This window comes from Camellia sinensis, chromosome 2 (genome assembly GCF_055761805.1).
Source record: "Camellia sinensis isolate YWXY chromosome 2, ASM5576180v1, whole genome shotgun sequence".
NCBI lineage: Eukaryota > Viridiplantae > Streptophyta > Magnoliopsida > Ericales > Theaceae > Camellia > Camellia sinensis.
The window spans coordinates 14,368,310-14,389,865 of NC_138962.1; the positions used below are offsets into that span (position 1 = coordinate 14,368,310).

At 40.2% G+C, this 21,556-nt stretch overlaps 1 protein-coding gene across 1 annotated transcript; it reads right to left on the reverse strand.

The window, feature by feature from the left end:
- Positions 1–240: 240 nt before the first annotated feature.
- On the reverse strand, positions 241–3,470 carry LOC145819845 (uncharacterized). The gene is made up of 5 exons (XM_082913751.1): positions 3,223–3,470; positions 2,901–3,108; positions 1,802–2,008; positions 940–1,131; positions 241–829 (listed from the first exon to the last, which is right to left on the reverse strand). The coding sequence occupies exons 1-5, from the start codon at positions 3,303–3,305 to the stop codon at positions 695–697; spliced, it is 825 nt and encodes a 274-aa protein (XP_082769877.1). The 5' UTR covers positions 3,306–3,470; the 3' UTR covers positions 241–694.
- Between the last annotated feature and the right edge of the window lie 18,086 nt (positions 3,471–21,556).

Here is a 21,556-nt window from a genome sequence, read left to right on the forward strand (position 1 = left end):
AACAAAAATGCCCTAGTTATCATTCAACGAGGTCTTGATAAATGATAATTAATTAATGTGGTGTGGTTTATGACCCAAAATGATCATGACTCGAAGCGATATCCAACGGCTCAGTTTATTTATTCAGATTTAATGGTTGGAAGTCTAAATCAATATGATGTACACACCCTTTGAGGGACGTGTATTGTAATTTTCCCATTCAAAACATATTGCAAAATGAGGGGGGGGAAAGAACGTGAATGGAACTCTAATATGGTCATCAATTTCTTTAAAAAAAAAAACAACGCCCAATTAGTATACATTAATGTGTGTTTGTGAAGGAAAAGATTGAGTACACATCTAACATTTGGCATAATGTACAAAGTGGTGGTCCCAAGGCTTGAACCCATAACCTCAAGGTTATTAGGCCAAGTCTTAACCATTGAACCAATGGTCATCAATTTCTTAATTTGAAAAATGTGTCAAGTCTCAATTTTGAAATGGTGAAAAGTCGTGTAACGAAGGTAGTTTATTTGGGGTTAGTTTGTGATCCAGTAATATAGTACATGCATATAGAAGAAGTCCATGAACATTAACTTACACAATTATTGGGCTCATGATGCTCTCAAGCAGTGATCTAGATGGAGTCACCAACTTCCGGAGACGATTGGATGTTCATTTTCTCAGAAAAGTAGCTGGACCAATATGTAATTGTCTACTTCATCATCTCAATCTGATAGGTCACAGATTTCTCTTTCCAAAATTCCTTCTCCAGATATGTTTCATGAAAGTTTACCTCCCCACTTGCTTTGACAGACAATGCAGAAGTGCTTCTCGTCCCATGGCGCCCCTATGTACCAGAGACAATTCAGAGTTTTCATAGCAACAGGCAAGCACGTGGAAAAGACATGCACACAATTACAAAAAGGAAGAGGGGGAGTTTTAAGTACTCATATTTACCGAAGGAGTTTCTTCTTCAACGAAAATGGAACTCATTTGGTATTCTCTCTCTACAGGATAAATGTGAGGTAACATGCTTTTGTCATCTTTAACAGTGTCTCTCATTAGTTTCTCAACCATCTCTTTTACACAAACTTCACCGTCACCATATCTGGCCAATTGGTCCTTGAAACTATGTCTCAATCTTTCAGCCTGCAAAGAAAATGAATTGACAATCATTTGAAAAACTATTACCATCAATAAAAAAATACATATATATATACATATATAGAAAAAGAAATAGAAGGATAGAAAAAAGCCACAGAGAGGAGACAAATGCAGAATGGAATCCACACATTGGTATTGGAAATAGACTGCATCATAGTTCAAAATTTGTACCAAGATGGCATCCCAAATCCAAGGAATGGCTTCCAAATGCAGCATTATAGTATTTCATTACCTTTAAAATTGACAAACCCAAAACTCATGAACCAATTTACCATTCTACTTCACTAGGGGCAATGGTTTTTATTTAGTCCCACTGGCCATATATTTACTTTTCGTCACTAAACAATCAGCTGCTAAAAAAATAGGGTCTCTTATACAAGTAATGACAGTCAGACTTACAAGCCTTTACAAGATCCAAGTGCCTTTGACCAACAATAAAGTCAAACAAATACAATAGAAAAGCTCACAAGGCTTTTCTAGTCAAAACAACAAGATACACTTCACAACCACCCATGCTTTCCTGGGTAGCAAACACGTGAGCTTTTTAACATTTAGCTTCCTATTCTGTGCTCACTTGTTAGCAGAAGGCCAACTCTATTGTGCATGCTATTGCAGTTACTCTACATAGATCAAGAAGTACAGTGTGCCTTCTTACCTTAGGCCAAGGTGAGTCCAGCCTTGCATTTGATAATACATGAATACCAGGTGAAACTTGTATAGCTGAAACTTTATCTTGTTTTGGTCTGTTAGTTATGTAAACCATGGTCTTAGAACAAAGATCGGCTATTATCAGGTTAAACCCATTATACTGATCTGCCTCCTTCACAAGTTCCTCTGCAAACTCACTAGGATGTTTCTTGCTCTGCAACCGCATCAACAACAACAATCACATGACTCTTCCAATAGAAATTATGTAGTATTAAGACCACACAGCAGATAAATAATTCCCAATCACACCAATCACAGCAGATCAACCACCAAACCCACAGATATATTTGTGGCCTGGAAACCAGTGTTATAATACCAAAGTACATAAGTACTCAGTAACAAATAGTAAGCTAAAAATAAAATCCAACAGTAATTACACAAGGGTCATGTTAAGCATCAAAATTGGCGTTAAACTTGTTCAATTTGTAAGAAGAGTAGAAAGCAAATCCACCATGACAAATTTTCACTAGTAGTGCCAAAAAAAAAAAAAAAAAAAAAGACGTTTGTGATTAATAACATTTGAGTTTGTGATTAAATGCACACAAGGACCTGAAAATCCGGATTCTGCACAAGGCTGCCAGTGAACCGAAACTCAATGGATCGCATTGCATACAAAATCATAACGCATGTTTGACTAACAGGATTAATAGTGACGGGATCAACAATCCAAAAGATTAATGTAGGATCGGTTATCCACCTGGATTAGCAAGATACATAATTTACTCTTGTCCACGTTTGTTTTCCAATAGATATGGTAATATATAATTTCAATAATATGTATGTTTTGAGTTATTAGCTGTAGGATTAAAAAAACCCATCAATTTTGTTAGATAGAATGATCATTGAAGTCTAATCCGAATAATAAAATTTGCAACCAATAATGGATTAATTATCCTAATCCTATGGTATAATCCGCCCAATCAAACAGGCAAGCCCATAGAGTAGAACAATAAAAACGGCTAAAATCGTAATTTCATGGTGATATGATCCACTGGAACAATAGAACAAACACATGGAGTGAGTGTGAATGTCAAAAGGTAAGCAACCTCCAAGAAGCGAACGGGTAAGTGACCTCTGCTCTTTGCTTGAGGAATTGACTCGACTTCCCGAACATTAGTAAGAAAAGCGACCCTTCCGTCTCTGTTGGAAGCCAACCACGTCCCTCCGGCAAGCCCATCTCTTCCACCCACTATATCACAACAACAAGTACCACCACCGCCTTCCACTTCCCACCATGCCAGAGGCTTCGTAGGCCTTCCAATTACAAACAAATTAAATAGCACTATTAGTACTAATAACTAGGTAACACAATTCAATTCAATTCAGTATTAATGGAGCAACCCTAAAAGTAACTACACGCACACTCACCGATTGTGATATTCATCTCGATTGAGCAACAAAATGAATGGGTAAAGTGGGTGATCTTGCCATATGAACACCGCTATACACATATCCCTTCCTTACACTAGTTTTCAGGCCGATGAGAGCACAGCACAGCACCAAACCGAATCTTCTTCGTATTCGCGTACGCAAACTATACAAATAACTGTTCAACTACGAATAACTGTTCAACTACGGCCCCTTGGGGAACATGAACAAAAATCAACCTATTGGCTATTGGTTTTTTTAAATTATATCATCTTACTAATCCTTTTTTTAATATATTTTTTTAATAAATTAATCTTCCTAATCCTTTTTTTAATATATATTTTTTTAATAAATTAATCTTCTGTTTTTTTTTTTTAATTTTTTATTTTTAGATTTCAAAGCAATGCTACCTCACTTCTTTGTTTGTTTTTCAAACTCAAATTTCTTAAATTCAAATATTTTATTTTATTTTTTTTCACACACACCATAATGTTTTAAATTGAATTTTCAGACACAATGTCAATCTTAAAAAATCATATTTTCAAAATAGGACTTTTAATGTTCTTATTGTATTTTCAAAATACGTGTTTAAATAATTTTTTACTAAATTAATTAATATTTTAAAAATTATTTCAATGTAGTGTTGAAATGAAAACGTAGACAAATATATCACACATTTAATTACTATTTTTTTAGTATTTTTATTTCATAAATAGCATCATGGATTACTAGACATTATGAAGATGCTTGTTTTATTTTGGGGTTTTTTTTTTAAGGTCCCTCGTATTAAGATTTTATAGCATAAAGCACATCTAATATTTTCATATTGTCTAAGGTCCCTCAAGTTAATCCAGAAAAAATTAGTCCAGAGAAAATTTAAAAATTTCTCTGGCTTTACCGGCCTTTCCACAAAATTATCTCTCCAGAGAAATTTTAAATTTCTCTGGCCTCCCTGTCCTTTCATGGACTCTCCAGATAAATTTCAATTTCTCTGCCTTCCGTATACTTCCCACTCTCCAGAGAAATTTCTCTGCATTTTTACAACATTATCTCTCTAGAGAAATTTTAGTTCAAACCCAGAGAATTTCTCTGGGGATATATCCACACCGCTCACCACTCTAACCTTCAACTTTTCTCTGCTTCACCACCCTCTCTCTCACATATATATATATATATATATATATATACTGCTGCACAGTAGAATAAAAACTGATCATGAACACCAACCTATGTGACCGAAGTAGAGTCAAGACCATGAACTCAGAGTCTGAGGAGAATATTTCCTTGGGCATACAACTCCAATATAACATAATGTGCATTAGCACCCAGTCCAAATTGGAAGAGTATTATCTGAATATGACATAAAATGGATACAATGATAACCTTACAGTAAACTAACAATCAAAGCACAAGAGAGAATCAGACTAACTTGTATACTCAGAAAACAAAATCCCTCAAGGCCATACCGTATACTTCCCACTCTCTAGAGAAATTTCTCTGCATTTTTACAACATTATCTCTCCAGAGAAATTTTAGTTCAAACCCAGAGAATTTCTCTGGGGATATATCCACACCGCTCACCACTCCAACCTTCAACTTTTCTCTGCTTCACCACCCTCTCTCTCATATATATATATATATATATACTGCTGCACAGCAGAATAAAAACTGATCATGAACACCAACCTATGTGACCGAAGAAGAGTCAAGACCATGAACTTAGAGTCTGAGGAGAATATTTCCTTGGGCATACAATTCCAATATAACATAATGTGCATTAGCACCTAGTCCAAATTGGAAGAGTATTATCTGAATATGACATAAAATAGATACAATGATAACCTTACAGTAAACTAACAATCAAAGCACAAGAGAGAATCAAACTAACTTGTATACTCAGAAAACAAAATCCCTCAAGGCCATACCCTATCATATCCAAGCTGCCGCACATCCTCAAGCCTCCTCGTACGTATGTGCTTTCTCAATTTGAAAGTAAACCCAGGAGTATTCCTCGTACGTATGTGACGGCTTCGGCGAATCAAGAATGGAGAAATGGAATCGTGAGCGATCGAGAGTACCGGAACAATTTTACAAACTGAACTTTACGATACCAAACAATTGTTAGCAAAGAAGCTTCGGTCCGAACTAGGGTTTTAGACACCATTTTCGGAGAGAGAGAGAGAGAGAGAGAGAGAGAGGAAGTGCTGCTCTGCAGTAGAGGAGAAGAGACAAAGAGTCAAATTTCTCTGATATATGTTCAGAGACCTTAAACATCAAAAAATAATTTTGTGGATCTCTTCCATTACAATAAGTGGAAGAGGGACCCTAGACTAATTTTCCTTTTTATTTTTCTCCTCATATAATTTTGGGAAAAATAGTCTAAAGTCCCTCTTCCATTTTTAGTAATGGAAGAGGTCCACAATATTATTTTCTGATGGCTAAGGTCCCTCCTATCTATCACAGAGAAATTTGATATATATCTCACGCTCTGTGTGTCTCTCTCGCTGCTCTCTTCCACTCCTCCAAATCTCCAAACTCAACCTTCTTCTTCAGCAGAGCTTGCATTTTTCGAGTAACCAAACAAACATTTTCTTACCATATACGAAGATTTGAGTTCCTTCAACCGAAACAACCTATCAACCTCGATCTCAAGCAGCTTTTGGACCTCACCTCTCTTCACCATCTCCTTCAAATTCATCTCCATCACCAAATGCCTTTCTCTCAGCATCTTCTTTGTCTTCTCTCTGTCCAATCTCTGTCATTCGATCTTCTGGCGGATCGCACTCAACTCCTCCGCCAGGGACACATCGGTCGACTCAATCTTCGCCGGAGCGGTGTTGACCAGATAAGGATTCTCCTTGTTCGAATCATTTATCGGTGAGATCGGGGTCCAATTCTGGCTCACTAGAGAAATCTCCGAGCTGGTCTCAACTTCGGCTGAAGAACAAGAAAGCTCTCAACTATGTAGCTTCTCCTCCGAATCCTCTCCAAACTTCTCCAATCTCAGAAAAATTCAATTTTTCTAGTCTCCAAATGGTGGTTGAATCTCAAAGGCCGTTTTGTTCGATCCCTGAAGCTTCTTGATTGGAACTTCCTCATATCGGGTCGATTATTTGCTCGATTCCCAAATCTTATTCATGTTGATTTGGTTCATGAATGTTTTGTTTTTCCTTGAAACTCAGTTGTTCTGTTGAACCATAAACTAGTTTCATATCTCTCTCTCTCTCTCTCTCTCTCTCTCTCTCTCTTTTCAATTTTGATTTTCTGAACGTGTTTGATATTACAATGAATCTGTTTATTCATAATTTTTAAAAAACATTTGGTGATCATTTGAATAGTCAATCTCATATTCAAAAAGACAATTGCCCTGTTTTTTTTTGGTGATCAATTTCTCTGCGTTGGAGGGCAATTTTCTCTAAGTTTGAGTAAATTTCTCTGGGATTGACTAAATTTCTCTGGTTTGTATATGTGATTATTGTGTAAATAGAAAGGGAAATTTCTCTGGAGAGAGGAAAGGCCAGAGAAATTTCCAAAATTTCTCTGGAAAATGGGAAGGTTAGGGGAAAGTCAGAGAAATTTTCAAAATTTCTCTAAAAATCAGAATTTCTCTGTTGAGATTTTCTCTATGACAAAATAGGTAGAGTTGAATCTACTGTTCTATTGATTTGATAAACTACCCCAGAGAAATTCTCTCAATTCAGAGAAATAACCTTCCAACCCAGAGAAATTCACAAAAAGCCAGTGAAAATTCCCTTATAGCCTAGAGAAATTCACAAAAACTCAGAGAAATTTAGAATTTTCTCTGAATTGTGTCCAGAGAAATTCTCTGGATTGATGTTGAGGGACCTTAGACATTATGAAAATATCGAGTGTCCTTTATGCTATAAAATCATAATGCCAAGGACCTTAAAAAAAAAAAAAACCTCTATAATTTTATAGTATAATTTTAAAACAACTTAATTTCTATCAAGTATTATTTTTATTCAGTGAGATTGGACAAAACTGGATAAGTCATACCAAAATCTTAAATCATAGTGTAAGTTTTGTATGAAATTATTATTTTTTTCATTGAGTTGAAATAACTCGACTGATTTAGACAATATCAAATAGCGGTTTCAAATATTGTTCTTAATTTTATAAAACTTGTGATCCAATTTTTGAGATTTATGGACAATTAAAGAGAAGTTAATTTTATTTGCTCAAACTTGTGCCATTAGAGACCTTAATGACAAAGTTATTTCCTTTGTAAAATGGTAACCATCGTCTACTTTTTAGAGGTCATAGAGACTTTGTTATGAAATTCAAACAAAAAGCTCATTTTGGCTTGTTTTGAAAAGTAAGAAAAAAAATTAATTTATTTACTTTTTTTTTAAAACATACAAAAAAAAAATGGAGAGATAATATAATCAAAATAAACCAATAAATTAATTATTTTTTTCATGTTCTCAAAAGAGGTTTGTACCTTGGCTTATGGTCTTATGTTGGTGGTTAAATCTATATAATAAATTTTGGATACTAATCCATGTCCATCTATTGGGTCATCCGTAGCAATTATTTGGTATTATGAAACACAGGCTTAGCCATCAAAGTGCCATTTTTTATTTTATTCTTGAAAAATGCTTAAGACCTCTAATTAGAGGTACCACTAGTGACGTGGCAGTGGGTCCCACCCACTGCCACATCAGTGCTATGTCTTGGTTTTTTTTTTTTTTTTTTTTTTTGCCTTTTCCACCTCATTAGAGGTCTGCTTAGAGCCTCTAAATTAGAGGTCTCTAGCATTGCCCTTTATTCTTACCTAGGAAATTTCTATGGACTATTAATTAGAATGTTTTAAGACTCTCTTTTGATGCATATATTATAATTTTAAATTTAGTCAAGGTGTGTATAAATTAACTTAGATACTCAGTTATAAAAAATAAAAATAAAAAAATTTGAAAGTTAATAATTATGAGTTGTAATTTTATATTATTTCTAGTAAAGTATGGTGATATTTGAAATCAACTTCTTCCAAATTTCCAATCATGAGTCGTTTCAAATAAGCTGCAAATGAGTTGAACTGTTCATGAACAAACTCGGCTCATCTTGTTAAAGGCTCAACTCGGTTCATCAAGCTCGACTCGTTTATATTTATTTAAATAATATAATAAATACATTATTCATATATTAAATAATATAAATAATAATTTTTATTTAAACAATATAAATAACATTAAAAAAAGTTATTGAGCCGAACCAAGTTAAACTCGAGTTTCATTAATATTGATGAGTTGAGCTCAAGCTCAATAAGTAAACAAGCCAAGCTTGAGCTCAACAAAACTCTACTCGACTTGATTCGTTTGCAGACCTAATTTCAAACTATTGATAATTGTTGAGTAGTCTCAAAGTATCATATAGTATTATTTAAGTGGTCTTCCAAATCAATCTTGTGGAGAAAACTTTCGCAAGTAATAGATGATGACTCGACTTTGTTCAATAATTAAAAGACCATCTATAACTCAAATAATATATGTTTTTATTTATTGAGAGTACAATAAAATTAAAATCACATGATACTTCACGCATAGATGAAATCTTAGGTTTTATTTGGCTATTTCAGTTGGAACTAAAAAAGTATAAAAGATAAAATAGACTAAATAAGTTAATAAAATAAAATATCATATTCAAATCATAATTATTTTATTTTTTCTCTCACAAAAATAAAAAAAATAAAAAGTTTTTACCAAACAAACTTTCTAGTCTCAAACTAAAAAAGTTCAAACTCTATAAAATCAACTAAAAAAGTTGTTGCTAAACGACAACTTAATGTGTATCATAAAATATTCTCTTTTGGATTCTTCTTTGAGGAGTGTGTGGGTAATTTTCCGATCACACTGCCCGCTTAGTAACCAGCTGGAGAGCACCGGCAGAATAAATGGCACCTGACTGACCTGCAACAGAAATATAAGAATCCCGCGGTGGTTTCGACCACCCGGGGGCACTCCGACGATCAAGTTAATATATCTTTCAAAGATAAATCAAGTACTAAACTCACAAGCTTGAGTATCAAAAGCATACCTTAGACCCATGGGGGTGCCTCTCTTTTATAGCCAACATAAACCTAGTCCCAATAGAAGCCTGACTTCTATGGACTCAAGATTACTGCTAGCTTGGACTCCCAGTAAGATTAGGATAAACTCTCTAAGAGTTTTATCTTAATACAAACTGAAGTCTTCTCTTTATTCTATGACTCTTGTCCCTTATCCACTTATCTCGGATTCCGATATCTTTGGAGATAACCTCGGCCTTGCCGAGATCACCTCGGTACAGTGATGGTGTGCCATAGTGTTTATCAATGTAATCCCAAGCATCCATTCCGTGATAATCTTGCTCGAAGTACTCATGGAAAGGGTTTTGTGTTGACCCAGCGGGTGCACCAGGCTGTGGTTGACCGCATTCTATCTTCAGATTATTAAATCCTTGCTCAACAAGGATTCCGTGTCTTCATCATAACCTCCAGGTGGAGATTCTACTATAGGTTCAGGCAGAGGTGTTGCACTTGAAGCTTCACTTTGATTATTCCGATTCGGCGAGCTTGATTCTGTGAAAGGAATAGACACTTAATCTTCCCCTAAGGGAGGAGTTTGCGTCTGAGTGGTTGTTTCCGCTACGGGTGCTTTCCTTTTCGAGTGGAGAATGTAGTATTCAAACTTCCCTGTAGGTTCACCAAGGCCTCAGGGTCACCTTTTTCATACCTTTATCGCATCCTGAGTGGACTTTTTCTTTCTTCTTGATTTGGGCCGGCGTTCTCTTTCCATTTGCAGCTCCCACTCTGTTTCTTGTGCATTCCAGTAGCAAGTTTCACACTAGCAAATGTCCCATCAGGCAACCTCCTCTTGTTTGATTCCGTGCACGAGTAAGTACCCGTAAATCGTAGAGAAGACAGAGCGGGGAAAGCCGCCTTATGTAGTTACCTGCTCTTTCATCGAGATTAGCGAATTACGGTATAGGAAGATCTAATAGAATCTGGTTCGAGGAAATGGAATTCTTTGCTATTAGTGAAAATATCTGCTGCTTTTGTGCCAACCCTCTAAGGAAGAACTCTGGGGAAGGCAGGAACTCCCGGATTTACTAATTTAGTAGTTTTTCCCGCACCGATATTATTTAGAAAGCTAGAACGAAGAGGGAACACCCGGTGAAATATGGTTTGCTGGTACAGAATCCATTGCTATTGGACTTGGCAAGTAAGCCCAGAAGGAAGAAGTCGTAGCTGCTACCGCTCCGTGGGCTTCTTCTTCTTCTTAGTCTGCTCGAAAGGAAAGCCAGTAACTCGAGAGTAGAAAGAAATAGAATAGAGTATGACAGAACCAGTAGCTTTGAGCTTGAACGTGTTTCAGCTCTTGTTCTTGTTCACGACCCAGCTGCTATTGAATCAGCGTAAGGAGATGTCGATGAGGGTATAATAGAGAAAATCGCTTTGGTTCAGAGCTTGAATCAGAATATCCTTCAGTCACCCCAAGTGAGGAGTTCGGCTAAGCCGGAAAGATAGATCGAGTTTAGCCTCTTGATTTACGCTTTCGAACTGAAAGAAGCCGGTAGCAAAGGAAGTGGCAGCAATGCTTTATATAACTGCTTTTAGGTCTAGAGATTCATTTCCTAGTCTGTGAGGAGCTATTAGAGAAAGAGAAGTAGGGGGGAGACCCGGCAACAAAGTCCCCGGCAAAAGTCAAGGCCTACCCTGGCGATAAAGAAGAAAGATCAGGCTCAAGGCCCATCTCTTTAATATAGGTAAACCCAAGCCAAGAGAGAAACGATTCGTCATCCGCTCTTAGGTCTTCGTTGATCACTTCTGCTTAATTAAAGGACTTCTCTTTCTCGCTTTCTAGGTTTCGGAATAGAATAGGCAGTTCTTGTGAACAACTCTGATGCTATTGCTATTTAAGAAGAAGAAGACGTTGGAGGAATAAGCGATGCTGCTACGATCCCCAGTCGATTTAGCTCTTTTTGGAAGGGAAGATAGTTCCGTCGCTTCTGGGATTAAGGAAAGTAACCTGAAGGTAGTAGGTTACAGAATCCGATTTGTGGCATCTTTCCTTGGTAGATTTGTTAGAGAAGGACTTCTTTCAGAAAATTGGAATAAAATAATAGGGCAACTCCATTCAATAGGGAGGGAGGCATGGAATTGGATGCTTCCCCCCTTTCAGTGCAGGAAGGACTGCTTGGTGAAATGACGTACTTAGGATTCCCTCACTGTCAAGCAAGGGAGTGACGAGAGGGTATCAAAACCACTCTTTAGAAAGAGAGCCTACATTGAACCAAGGGAGTGATCCCCACTCCGAATGAGATGTCGTATACGCAAATGCTCTTTCCGTTGCAGGCATAAGCGCTGCAAACATGGCTACTTCCGCTCTTTTCAGAAGGGAAGGTGCTTCTTTAACAACAATTATCCGATCAATAGCCACACCCACGCCACGCACAGAGAAGGAAGAAGGAGTTGTGCCATCTCTATCAGCTAGTGTTTTTGCCTTTTTCCCTGTTATCGGGCTTACCGCTGTTAGAAATCGATCTAGACTAGATGCCAATAAGAGAACAGGACAAAGAACTTCACTTCGACGCTGGGTAAGGCAAGTGCCATGAGAATGAAATAAGTGCCACGAACAACTGACACTAGGGGCATAAAAGGAGCAGCTGCTAGCCATAAGACTGGAATCCCAACTGTGAGGGAGGTTTGGATAGATATTAAACTAGGGCTTGAACAGAATCGGACAAGGGACTGACATTTCTTATCTAGATGCCTAAAACAGAAGCAGCTGATTAGGCCAAAAAGGAGGAAGCGGGGATGGCACTGGCTCTTTCTATCTTAAGGCGGTAAGGCGCAGTCGAAACTTGAAGCGTGTGTAACCCGTTCTAATTCTAAGAGTAAGGGGCTTAGCGCTTTGATGGTTGACTGCCTCCACTCGGGGCACCTTTCTTTCTTTATATGCCCATTTTGCAAGAAGAAGGGCTTTCCTCAAACGATTGGAACAAGAATAGGCTGTTAGATAGTGCTAGAATGCGCTGGCCAAGCGCGGGAACATGCTGGGGGGTTCCCAGATCCATGGCTACTTAGGCGAACCCACGATTTCGAACATCGCTCTATTCAAATTTCCTGATTTCCTTCTCCTATTGCTACTGCTATTGATACTGAGACTGCTTCCTTTTGTGGCAACCTTCCTTTCCCGCCTCGGTTAATCACCTACTTTCTGTCTCGCTGATCTACGACTGATTCTTTTTCTCTTGAAAGAGGAGCTTGACTTGCCTTACTGACCTTATTATAAAGTGATTTGTTCTCTCTTCTGTCCTTTCATTCTTTCATTACGAGTTTCACTAATACCCTCTATTATAGGACAAATACCCCGTTTTGTCTGACATTCTATTTACTAAACTCAATAACCCCGTATTCTTCGATCGGAGATTACGTTGTTTTCACTTCTATCACTTCTAAGAATAGAATCATAGGTAATAATAGCGGATATCGTATGATTGGTGTGAGGACAGATAGTTCGGACAAGAAGGTTTGTACTGGTCTAGTGGCAACAACAAGGTTTAGATGTCGGATTGTTGTTACAAGGAATGAGAAGATCATGGCATGAAAATACTTAAGGATTGGGGTAACCAGGCCGGGCGACAGACACTTCAATGAAAGAGCTCCTTTGGAGTCTTCCTTGATCTAAGAGAATGAAATAGCATCCTTCCCTGCCCTCAGTTTGCGCCAGGAGCCTTCATCTCATAAGTATGAGAACCGATGAAACGAAGTCGAATAGGTCAACACCCCCTTCTGTGAAACATTATTTATTTCAGCCAAAGAAGTGGTTTTACTCAAAAGCCGAGTAAAGCTCCGCAGCATCAGCCGACGAAACAACGGATTAAGTTTATCCTGAACCAACAGATCTCATTTCTCTCGAATCACCAACAGCACCTATTTTCCCGGACCACCAGGAATCGAATACTCATTACATTCTCCACCCCTTTCGAATAAAAAAGTTTGAATCTTCCCTTACCCATAGGATAAATTTCCAGCACTAATTCAACATGGTTTTGCTTTCGTTCCAGTTGGTCTTACGTGTATGATTGCCGGGTGGTGATTCAATAGATCCAGGTAGGTTTAGATGCCAGTCAGAGCTGGGCGGGCTGCGACACTCGGGATGGGATACTTGGTCAGATATCAGTTATAGAAAACAGCTTGATTCTACATTCTTTGCTAATAAAATGGCTACTTTGGGAGGCAAAAAAATTCCTGACCTGACCTACTAAATCTAAATGAATTTTCTTCTTTATGAAAGATGCCCTCTCATGACCTTTCTATAGGATTGACAGGTGTCGCTTATAGCCAGGAGTCAATGCCAGTACTCTATCCTGGTACTCGATCCCAGTAGTTTGATGCTGTCAAAGACAACTTGCTGCTTGCTGGCTGGGATATGAACCAAGGGCCTGTTCGAGCTTGCTTCCTGGCTGGCCTAGCTGGGTGGAGAGGAGAGCTAGCGGTGGAGAAGGAAGCGGAATGCTTTGAATATGCAATCTTAAGCTTTGGGCTTTCTCTTGTGGAGAAAATAGAATATCTGGAGACTCCAATGGATTTGCCTATTACTAAAATAGGCCATTTCAGCAAGTTTCTCTATGGGGTATGCCTTTTCACCCTTTCCCACTTCCATAGCTTATAGTACGGAGATGAGAAATCCATCTCAACCTGAATTAGACATTCGTTGGTGTTAAACCAACTCTAAAGGGAGTGAGTGGCCTACTCGTCATAGGGCACGAACGGTATAAGACAAATGAAAGAAAAAAGGTAGCAGTCGTTAGGCCGAAAAGTGGAGAAGTAAGTAGGCCAATGCCAATTGAAAGCTAACTAGTTGTCCCTCTTCAATTTCGATGACTCAGATGCACAGAAGGAGCTGCACATGAAGAATGGCAAGACACCCGATTGATCGGTGACAGGCTTTCTAACTGAGACCCGAACCACGTCTTTTCATTAGCTCCACGAGAAAGAAAAAGAAGAACCAGCGAGAGATCGACTTCGAGGAAATCGGGAAGGCAGGGCGCGCAAGCATCCACCCTTTTTGAGCTCGAAGGCGCCTTAAGCTTAAGGTAGCCCACTTTTTTTCATACACAAAGGAGTTCCATCAGGCAAAGCAACATATCTCAACGTCGAAGTCAAAGGTGGGCATGCAGGTCCATCCTAACAACATGAAAAGAAACCAGACTTGATCGTCTGAGTATGAATATGCACTTTCAAGCCAATCCCTTTCCCTGCCAGGCAAGCCCAAGATTGAGCCTGAGACGCATCGGTCTTTCCAATCAGAGTTCTACCCCACGATGGGGGATTGAAAAAGCCACTTTCGCTTTCATTCAACGGTTGGAAGCGAATAAGCCAAAGACAATGGACTTCTCCAACCTTCCCCTCTGAGCTTGACTCTGATGAGCTTGAATCCGATCCCAAATAAAGAATAAAGAACTTCCCTAATCGAATCGGAAGCTTATGAGGATTAGGCGCACGATCCTTATTATGATTTACTCAGTTTCACTTTCATTCTCCAATGAAATCTGAAATCAATGGTTTTTTAGTCCCACTGGCAGAGGTGAGAGTTCTCGCCTTCACGTCTTCAACGAAACCAACAGCCACTCTGCTCACTCTTCTTTATTGCGTAAAAAGCGTATTTTGCAGCAACCCTCTTAGTTAGAATCTCATTTCTCGTCTGATCGTCTTCAAAATCGTCTGAACTGTATATGATACCTCTTCCCTGGGCGAATTCAAGGATTCCAATCAGGTCAAGGATTAGAATCAGTTCAACACTGCAGTCCATGCGAGGCCAGATCTTCAAAGAGGGTCATGCCTCAATCTCAAGATCGATTAAATGGGAAGTTTCCTATAAGAAAATAGGACATCTCGAGTTTCGAGCGGATCATGTAAACCACCCTTCTAATCAGAAGCGCATGCTTGCGGGGATCCGAAACGATTGTGTTACAGGCCGCGGAAATGCTCTTCTATATTATATACATATTTCTTAGTTATAGCTTACCATTCGAACGTGACCTCTTTTTTGTGCTATTGCTCAGCTAGCTCTCACTATCGGTTTCGTACGTTATCCCCGCTCTACTGGTTGTTCGGCTAGTGTTTGTTTTCTCTATGGCGTCCTCCACCCTATAGTTCTTAGTATACGGTTAGGTAGGGAACATTCTTTCCTATCTTTATTATTCCACCCGCGTTACCCTCTATTCTATACTCTTAGATCAGTCGTCGCGGATGAAACCGTTACATATGCAATGCAATTCTTTGGTTGTCCGTACACGTGCAAGAGAAAGCTTTCCATCATCGGTCAGTTGTTTTCGCTCCAGACGGTCGTCGCACGAGCCTGAACCCGACGGATTACGTCAAGCAGTTCTCTGGATTAGCAAGAATTCGTGTCACTGAGAATCGGGAAGAAAGGAAGAGAGCTCTACGAAATGTCCGTCACACGACGTGGCCTGGGCTTTCATAGCTTCGATGAGACTAAGTGGTCCCTGACATTCCACCCGTCTTTAAGGGTCGATAGCTCTCCAAAGTTCCGACTCTCTCTTTCTATACGAAAAAATTTGAATCACCTACTGGATACGCCCCTTCTGGCACAACACACACTCCCACTCACAAGAGCACACCTGAAATTCGGATAGAGCACACCACCCTAATCCCTAAACCAAGGAAAGGACCGCGGTCATACTTTTAAACGAGATGGCCTGACACCTGGGGCGATTGATCGATTCTCCCGTTGACTCGAATTCTTCATTCCCGAAGGATACCAGTACCAGACTAATAGAATCGTCGAGCACTATAATCCGACGGACCGACCTAGTGATAGGAAGAGAAAGAGCAGCTCGCAACTCGCAACTGGCGAGCGATCGATTAGCTCTCTGTTAGAGGAACCCGAAAGGCGAATTCAGGCACAATCTAAGGATTGATAGATCGATTGGGGATTGATTGAGTGCCCTATTAGAGAAGGCCGATGGGTAGACCCAATATCTATCAGTACTCGCGATCTGGGGAGTACCTAGGGAACTCATAAGGCCTCTACATTGAGGGAAAACCTGCTCTACGTGAAAGAGGGTAGGGAACTCCGCTCTACTTCCCACCCTCGTACTATGGCAATGAATCAAATCTCCCTCAGGGGTTCAAGCTCCCGGGACCATGTAGGAGATAGCTGTGGAGAGAGCCAAAAAGGAACGACGAGCTTCGTTGGTGGGAGTTGTTCTTGCCTGACAAGGCATTGGGCTACGAAAGCAGTAGTAGAAATAGTCGAAGAAAGAAGAAAGAGTTAGAGAGGAATAAGCGAGTTTCAGAATCATGTAAAGCCTCTTCTTTGCCCGGATAAACACAGTAAATCCTCAGAAAAGGTACAAAATGGCTGGTAGGCAATGGTAAGAATATATCCGTATGGGATGATTGGTGGTGTACCAAAAGATAGGGTAAATGAAGCTGGGTGTGTTCAGCCTTGCCTGCAACCTTCGAGAGGTATGAATATGAATATACAGGTTGATCTATCTATATAAAGAAATATGTGATCCAGGCCCATGGTGCATCTATCCTTCTTGTATACCCTACATTCAGGGACATTCAGGGTTAGGGCTTCCTGTTGTTTCAAGAGCTTTTAGGAATGAATCCTTAGCTAACTGTTCTAACCCCTCTTTATGGTCCTTTTCGCCTAGTGGTTAGAGGACATCGGCTTTGATGGCAAAGGAGGTTCGATTTAGCACACCGTAATGGATAGGTCCTCATTAATGCCTGCTTTCAGGCAGTCTTTGTTCAATACTTGAAAAAATAATATTATCATTAAAAGAGGTAGGGCAACTCTACGTATTCCAGTTAGATCTCTAATTGTTTACTGTATGTCTTACGTCGTAAGATGGATTGCCAACTATGCCCCCGTTGTTTAAGGAGAAAGTCGTCCTCTCTTTAAGTTCATGTTGATGTACTTACTTCCCTTTCAAAAGGGCATGGGCCGGGATTGAGACGCGGATGTATTTATATATATTCCTTATTATAGAATAGAAGGGAGTGAACTGCGTATGCCTTGCCTGATTACTTGACCTCCGGCTAGCTCTAAAAAGAGGCTACTCGATTATTTATTTCTTGCCCTTATACCACAGAAAGAATCAAAGAACTAAAAGCTTTTCTATTTCTACTAGAATAATCTATTTCCAAAAGTACATCTTACTCTGTGTAGCGCAGCACCCCGCTATTTTACAGCTTAGCCCCAAAAAGACTGACTGGGCCGGGGTCAGACTTCTGTTAGATTAAATACCGTCTCGAGTGGAATGTTCCCTATCAACATCACCGAAAAAAAGCTTCGCCTTGCAAGCTACGGGCCCCGCCTTTACTATCTATTAGTGCTAGTGCCCTGGTTCATTTCCCGATCAGCCAATCCGCAGAATTGGTGTCTGATAAATCGTCTTGCTTCGAGTCTGGCTGTCAGATGACCTTTACGGAATATATAAAGAAAAAGGCCTATTCTCTCTATACGATCATGAGAAATTCGACATAGCAGGCAAATGAACCCGGGGTATGGATCAACGCCCTCGCTCTCAAAGAGATTGTTGACCTCAGACCCTCGAAAGGAAGTCCCTGAGAAAGGAAGGTAACGGCTGGCTAGCCTCTACTACTATGGTTCTCCTTCGCAAACGTCACGAGTAAGAGGAATCAAAACTTACAACCATTCAGAATAAGCTCTACCGTCTTCGCCAGGGCATTTGACTTGTCGGCCGAGAGCTGGCCTTTTGAGATAACCGATTAGGATCTTAACAGTCTTTTTAAAGGACTATAGCTGCCACTTGGTCTTGGTTTAGCTGACTGAGCTACGTGAGCGACTTTGGATTGATTGCTCCTAGGACCGGGAGATGACTTAGCTACTTCAGAGTTTGGATTCCATGGTTCAATCCTTACCTGTCTATTCGAGCTATTCCATACAATCGGATCACGAGATTCAATTGGTGATAATAGCTGATGCGAGCTCGGCAATGCTACCGAAACCACTGTTATTCTTTTTGCATCTTCTGTTGCCTGGAAAGAAAGTTTACGAGGGAGATAAAAGTGGGACCCCGAACCGCTTGACTAATTGGGAAGTACTTGTTAATCTTTGCTTCAACACAGAAGAAAGCAGCTCTCTTAGCACGAAATCTTCTTTCTTTTAAAGGCCCACGCGGCGGTTGATCCACCATAAAATCCTTCCCATATCGGGTCTACCCCACCAATCTATTGTTTGCTAAAATGCCTGTTTTCCTCCTTCCTTCAACCAGGTTTGAAAAGGGGCTCCGGACCGAGCGAAGGCAATATATATATAATGCGGATAGGCGGCAAGCCATCATTCCTCAGAGAGTCAATCGCTAGGCGGGTCCTCCGTACGAGGGCAATATACATACATATATTAGCTGACCGCCTACCATTGTGGAAAGCTTACAAAAAGATAGGTGCTCGATAAGGGGTTGCTGCTTTCCGTAGCTACAGAGCTTACTTACAGACCGGAGTGTGCTGCGGATAGGTGAATTGATTGAAAGTTTTTACCATCGCGTCGAGTGTGAAGAAAGGCTAGTCCCGGTCTTCTTCTCTATGGAAGAGTTGCTGTTCACCCCCCTATTGATTAGGGGCTGTGAGGAAAGGATAAAGTCTTCCTGGCGAACCTATACTGCCTAATCCCATCTCCTTGCTTATGAGTCGGTGCTGCAGAGGGATATCTCGCCCTTCGAAGTACTGTTCAGACGTGATTTTTCGATCCGTTATTACACTTTCATTTCAGATGTTCTCTTTATTATCATAATATGATAGATGAACAATTCTTGGTCTAAAACTCGCTATCTAGATAGAGTTAGTTGCCGCACCATACTTCCTCATATATCAATAATTGCAAAAGTGTCCTTCTGTCTGAAAGTGAATGATCTCGTGAGGCTTTTCTACGGGAACTCACTTAAAGACTTTGTGCATCTTCCTAGCTATTCATCCTGCGCGCTAAATGAACTAAACAAGTAAGTAAGAAGAGCTGTTCATACATACCCCGATAGGGAACCGTTGTTATCAGTAGCAAGCTTATATTCGATACTACCCCATTCGAAAAGTGTTTGGTAAGGATTGAACCATGCCCAAACTTTCGCCTTGGAATCCACACACTTGGCTTTCATTTAGCGAATAAGAGGAATTGATATGAGAAGATGGAAGACCGAACGGGAACTAAGCTCCCTAACACCGTTTGATTAACCAATCGATTCCCTTAAGAGGAGCCGATCGGAACTCCTAAAATTCAGCCGTTTCTCATTCATCTATATGAAATGAACTTAGATCGTTTTGAGAACCTGCTTCCGAGAGGAAAGTAAATTCTGCGAATTCACTGCTATAAGATATACATGTCTGGCTCCGTTTCATTTCTTTCGGTCTATTCTTGACCCAATCCAATAACTCATCAATAGTCCTTGGTCCTTGTCCGTTGGGCTGCTCAGAGTCTTAGATTAACGGAGGCTTGGGCGGCTGGTTAACGGGATGGGATCTGGTGGTTGGAACCCCAATCTCGGAACGAAGCCTTACCTCTCGAAGAAAGTCAAACACTTTGATGAGTGGAGAGGACAACTACTTACTACGGATAGCCCGCCCCCTTGTCCAGTAAGTTCCAGCCAGTGCCTAGCTGATAGAATCCTATTACTTCAAGATAAGAGAGGCAGCGAGGAAGCTGACCATTTGGCTACTTTTTCCGAATTCTTTTACTCTCTCTATAGGGATGGATTCTTCGTAATAGATACTACAGCAAGGTACAATGCCTTGTTAGGAAGAGACTGGATTGGCAGCCCTGGCTTAACCTATGATCCAAAAAAGACTCAAAGCGGTGTAACTGGAAAGGTGTGAAACAACGGATTATGATATATTACCCAGGACATTGGCTTCCGCCATCCTTTCGTTATTACTCCTCACGCGTGTAATATTACCTCTTGCTCGTCTTGCTCGTTGGTCTTGGAGAGTGAGACTACTGCTCACGTCCCGCTCAAGCTATTCCTTCTATGGGGCATTTCCTGATCAAGAGATCACCAGCAAGAATCTAAGGTTGTGACCCAAAAATACGGGGCTGACACATTTCGTTCGCTTTCCGGTCCGGTGTGGTCGTATGAAGGGAAAGCACTTTATTACTATACGATGCACCTAGTCTTGAAATTTATACCTTGACGACTTTAAGGAGTAGCCCAGCCTATTTGGGGTACGAGTGGCGCTGTAGCTAGGCTAGCATGTTCTGTGGGAAAGCCTTCTTCGGAGCTGTTCCTATCTCTACTGCCTATCCAATCCAACATTTGCTCCGAAAGAGGAGTTTCGGGGTGACTTGTCGGAGTTGTCGGAGTAGCAATAGCAAGCGGTAGCCGTATCAGCTCAGCCCAGTAAAGCAGCTGTTAAAGACGAGTTGATCTTCCTCGCCGCGTAAGTCGCAAGTCTTAGTGGATCTACATGTCAGTTGGGAAAAGGTGTCCCTTCTCCGTCTCCGTGTGCTCCTAGCTCGACCTCGTCTCCATCGCGTTGAGAGAGACTGCCTTCTCCGCTTCCTCGAAGAGGGGTATTCTGAGCACAGAAAACCTTACCAGCCCTTTTCATATGTCAAGGGTATGGAAGAGGGAGGTTTGTTCTGCTAATTCAGTCTGAGGGTCCGTGGTAAGCAGAATGGGGAATGGAAAAAGTATAAAGAAGAGGCTTTTTTCGAAAAGTGGGGATGACAGCATGTGAGAGAAAGAACTACGTTCGAGACCCCAAGTGAAGCGGGGCTGTTCTTATTGTTTTTTATTTCTATAGGTGAGGCTTTTTTGGAACTCATTCATAGGAGTTTTTTTTTTCCAAGTGGATTTTGGGATATTTTGGCCCTCTGTTCTAAGCTAAAGTGAAAGAGGAAGAAATGGGGCACATAATAGGAATAGGTTCTTATTTTATATGTTTCATAATGACTTCCCAGCACCGGAGGAATGATGCTTAACTAGCCCTAGAGACAGGAATGGGGTTCCAATTCCGCCCTTGTCCTGTATCGAAGGAAATCCTTATAATTGCTCTAAAAAGAAGGCTCGAGCTCAGACCTGAAAACGAGAGTGAGAAGGTAGCACATCTGGTATCAAAAGGCTTTTAAGACGCGCTCATCAAGAAAAAGGGAAATGGTCATATAAAGAAAGAGATTGAATGAAGCGTGAGACACGAATCAGTCTTTCGAAAGAAGGGGCGCCTCATTCAATTTCCATTAAGAAAGGAACTCTGGTAAGAAAGGAAGCCTAGCAGGGCATTTGAATCTACAAAGAAGTCCCAGCATGAATGAAATTCATTAAAAGCGAGGAACTCTTTAGC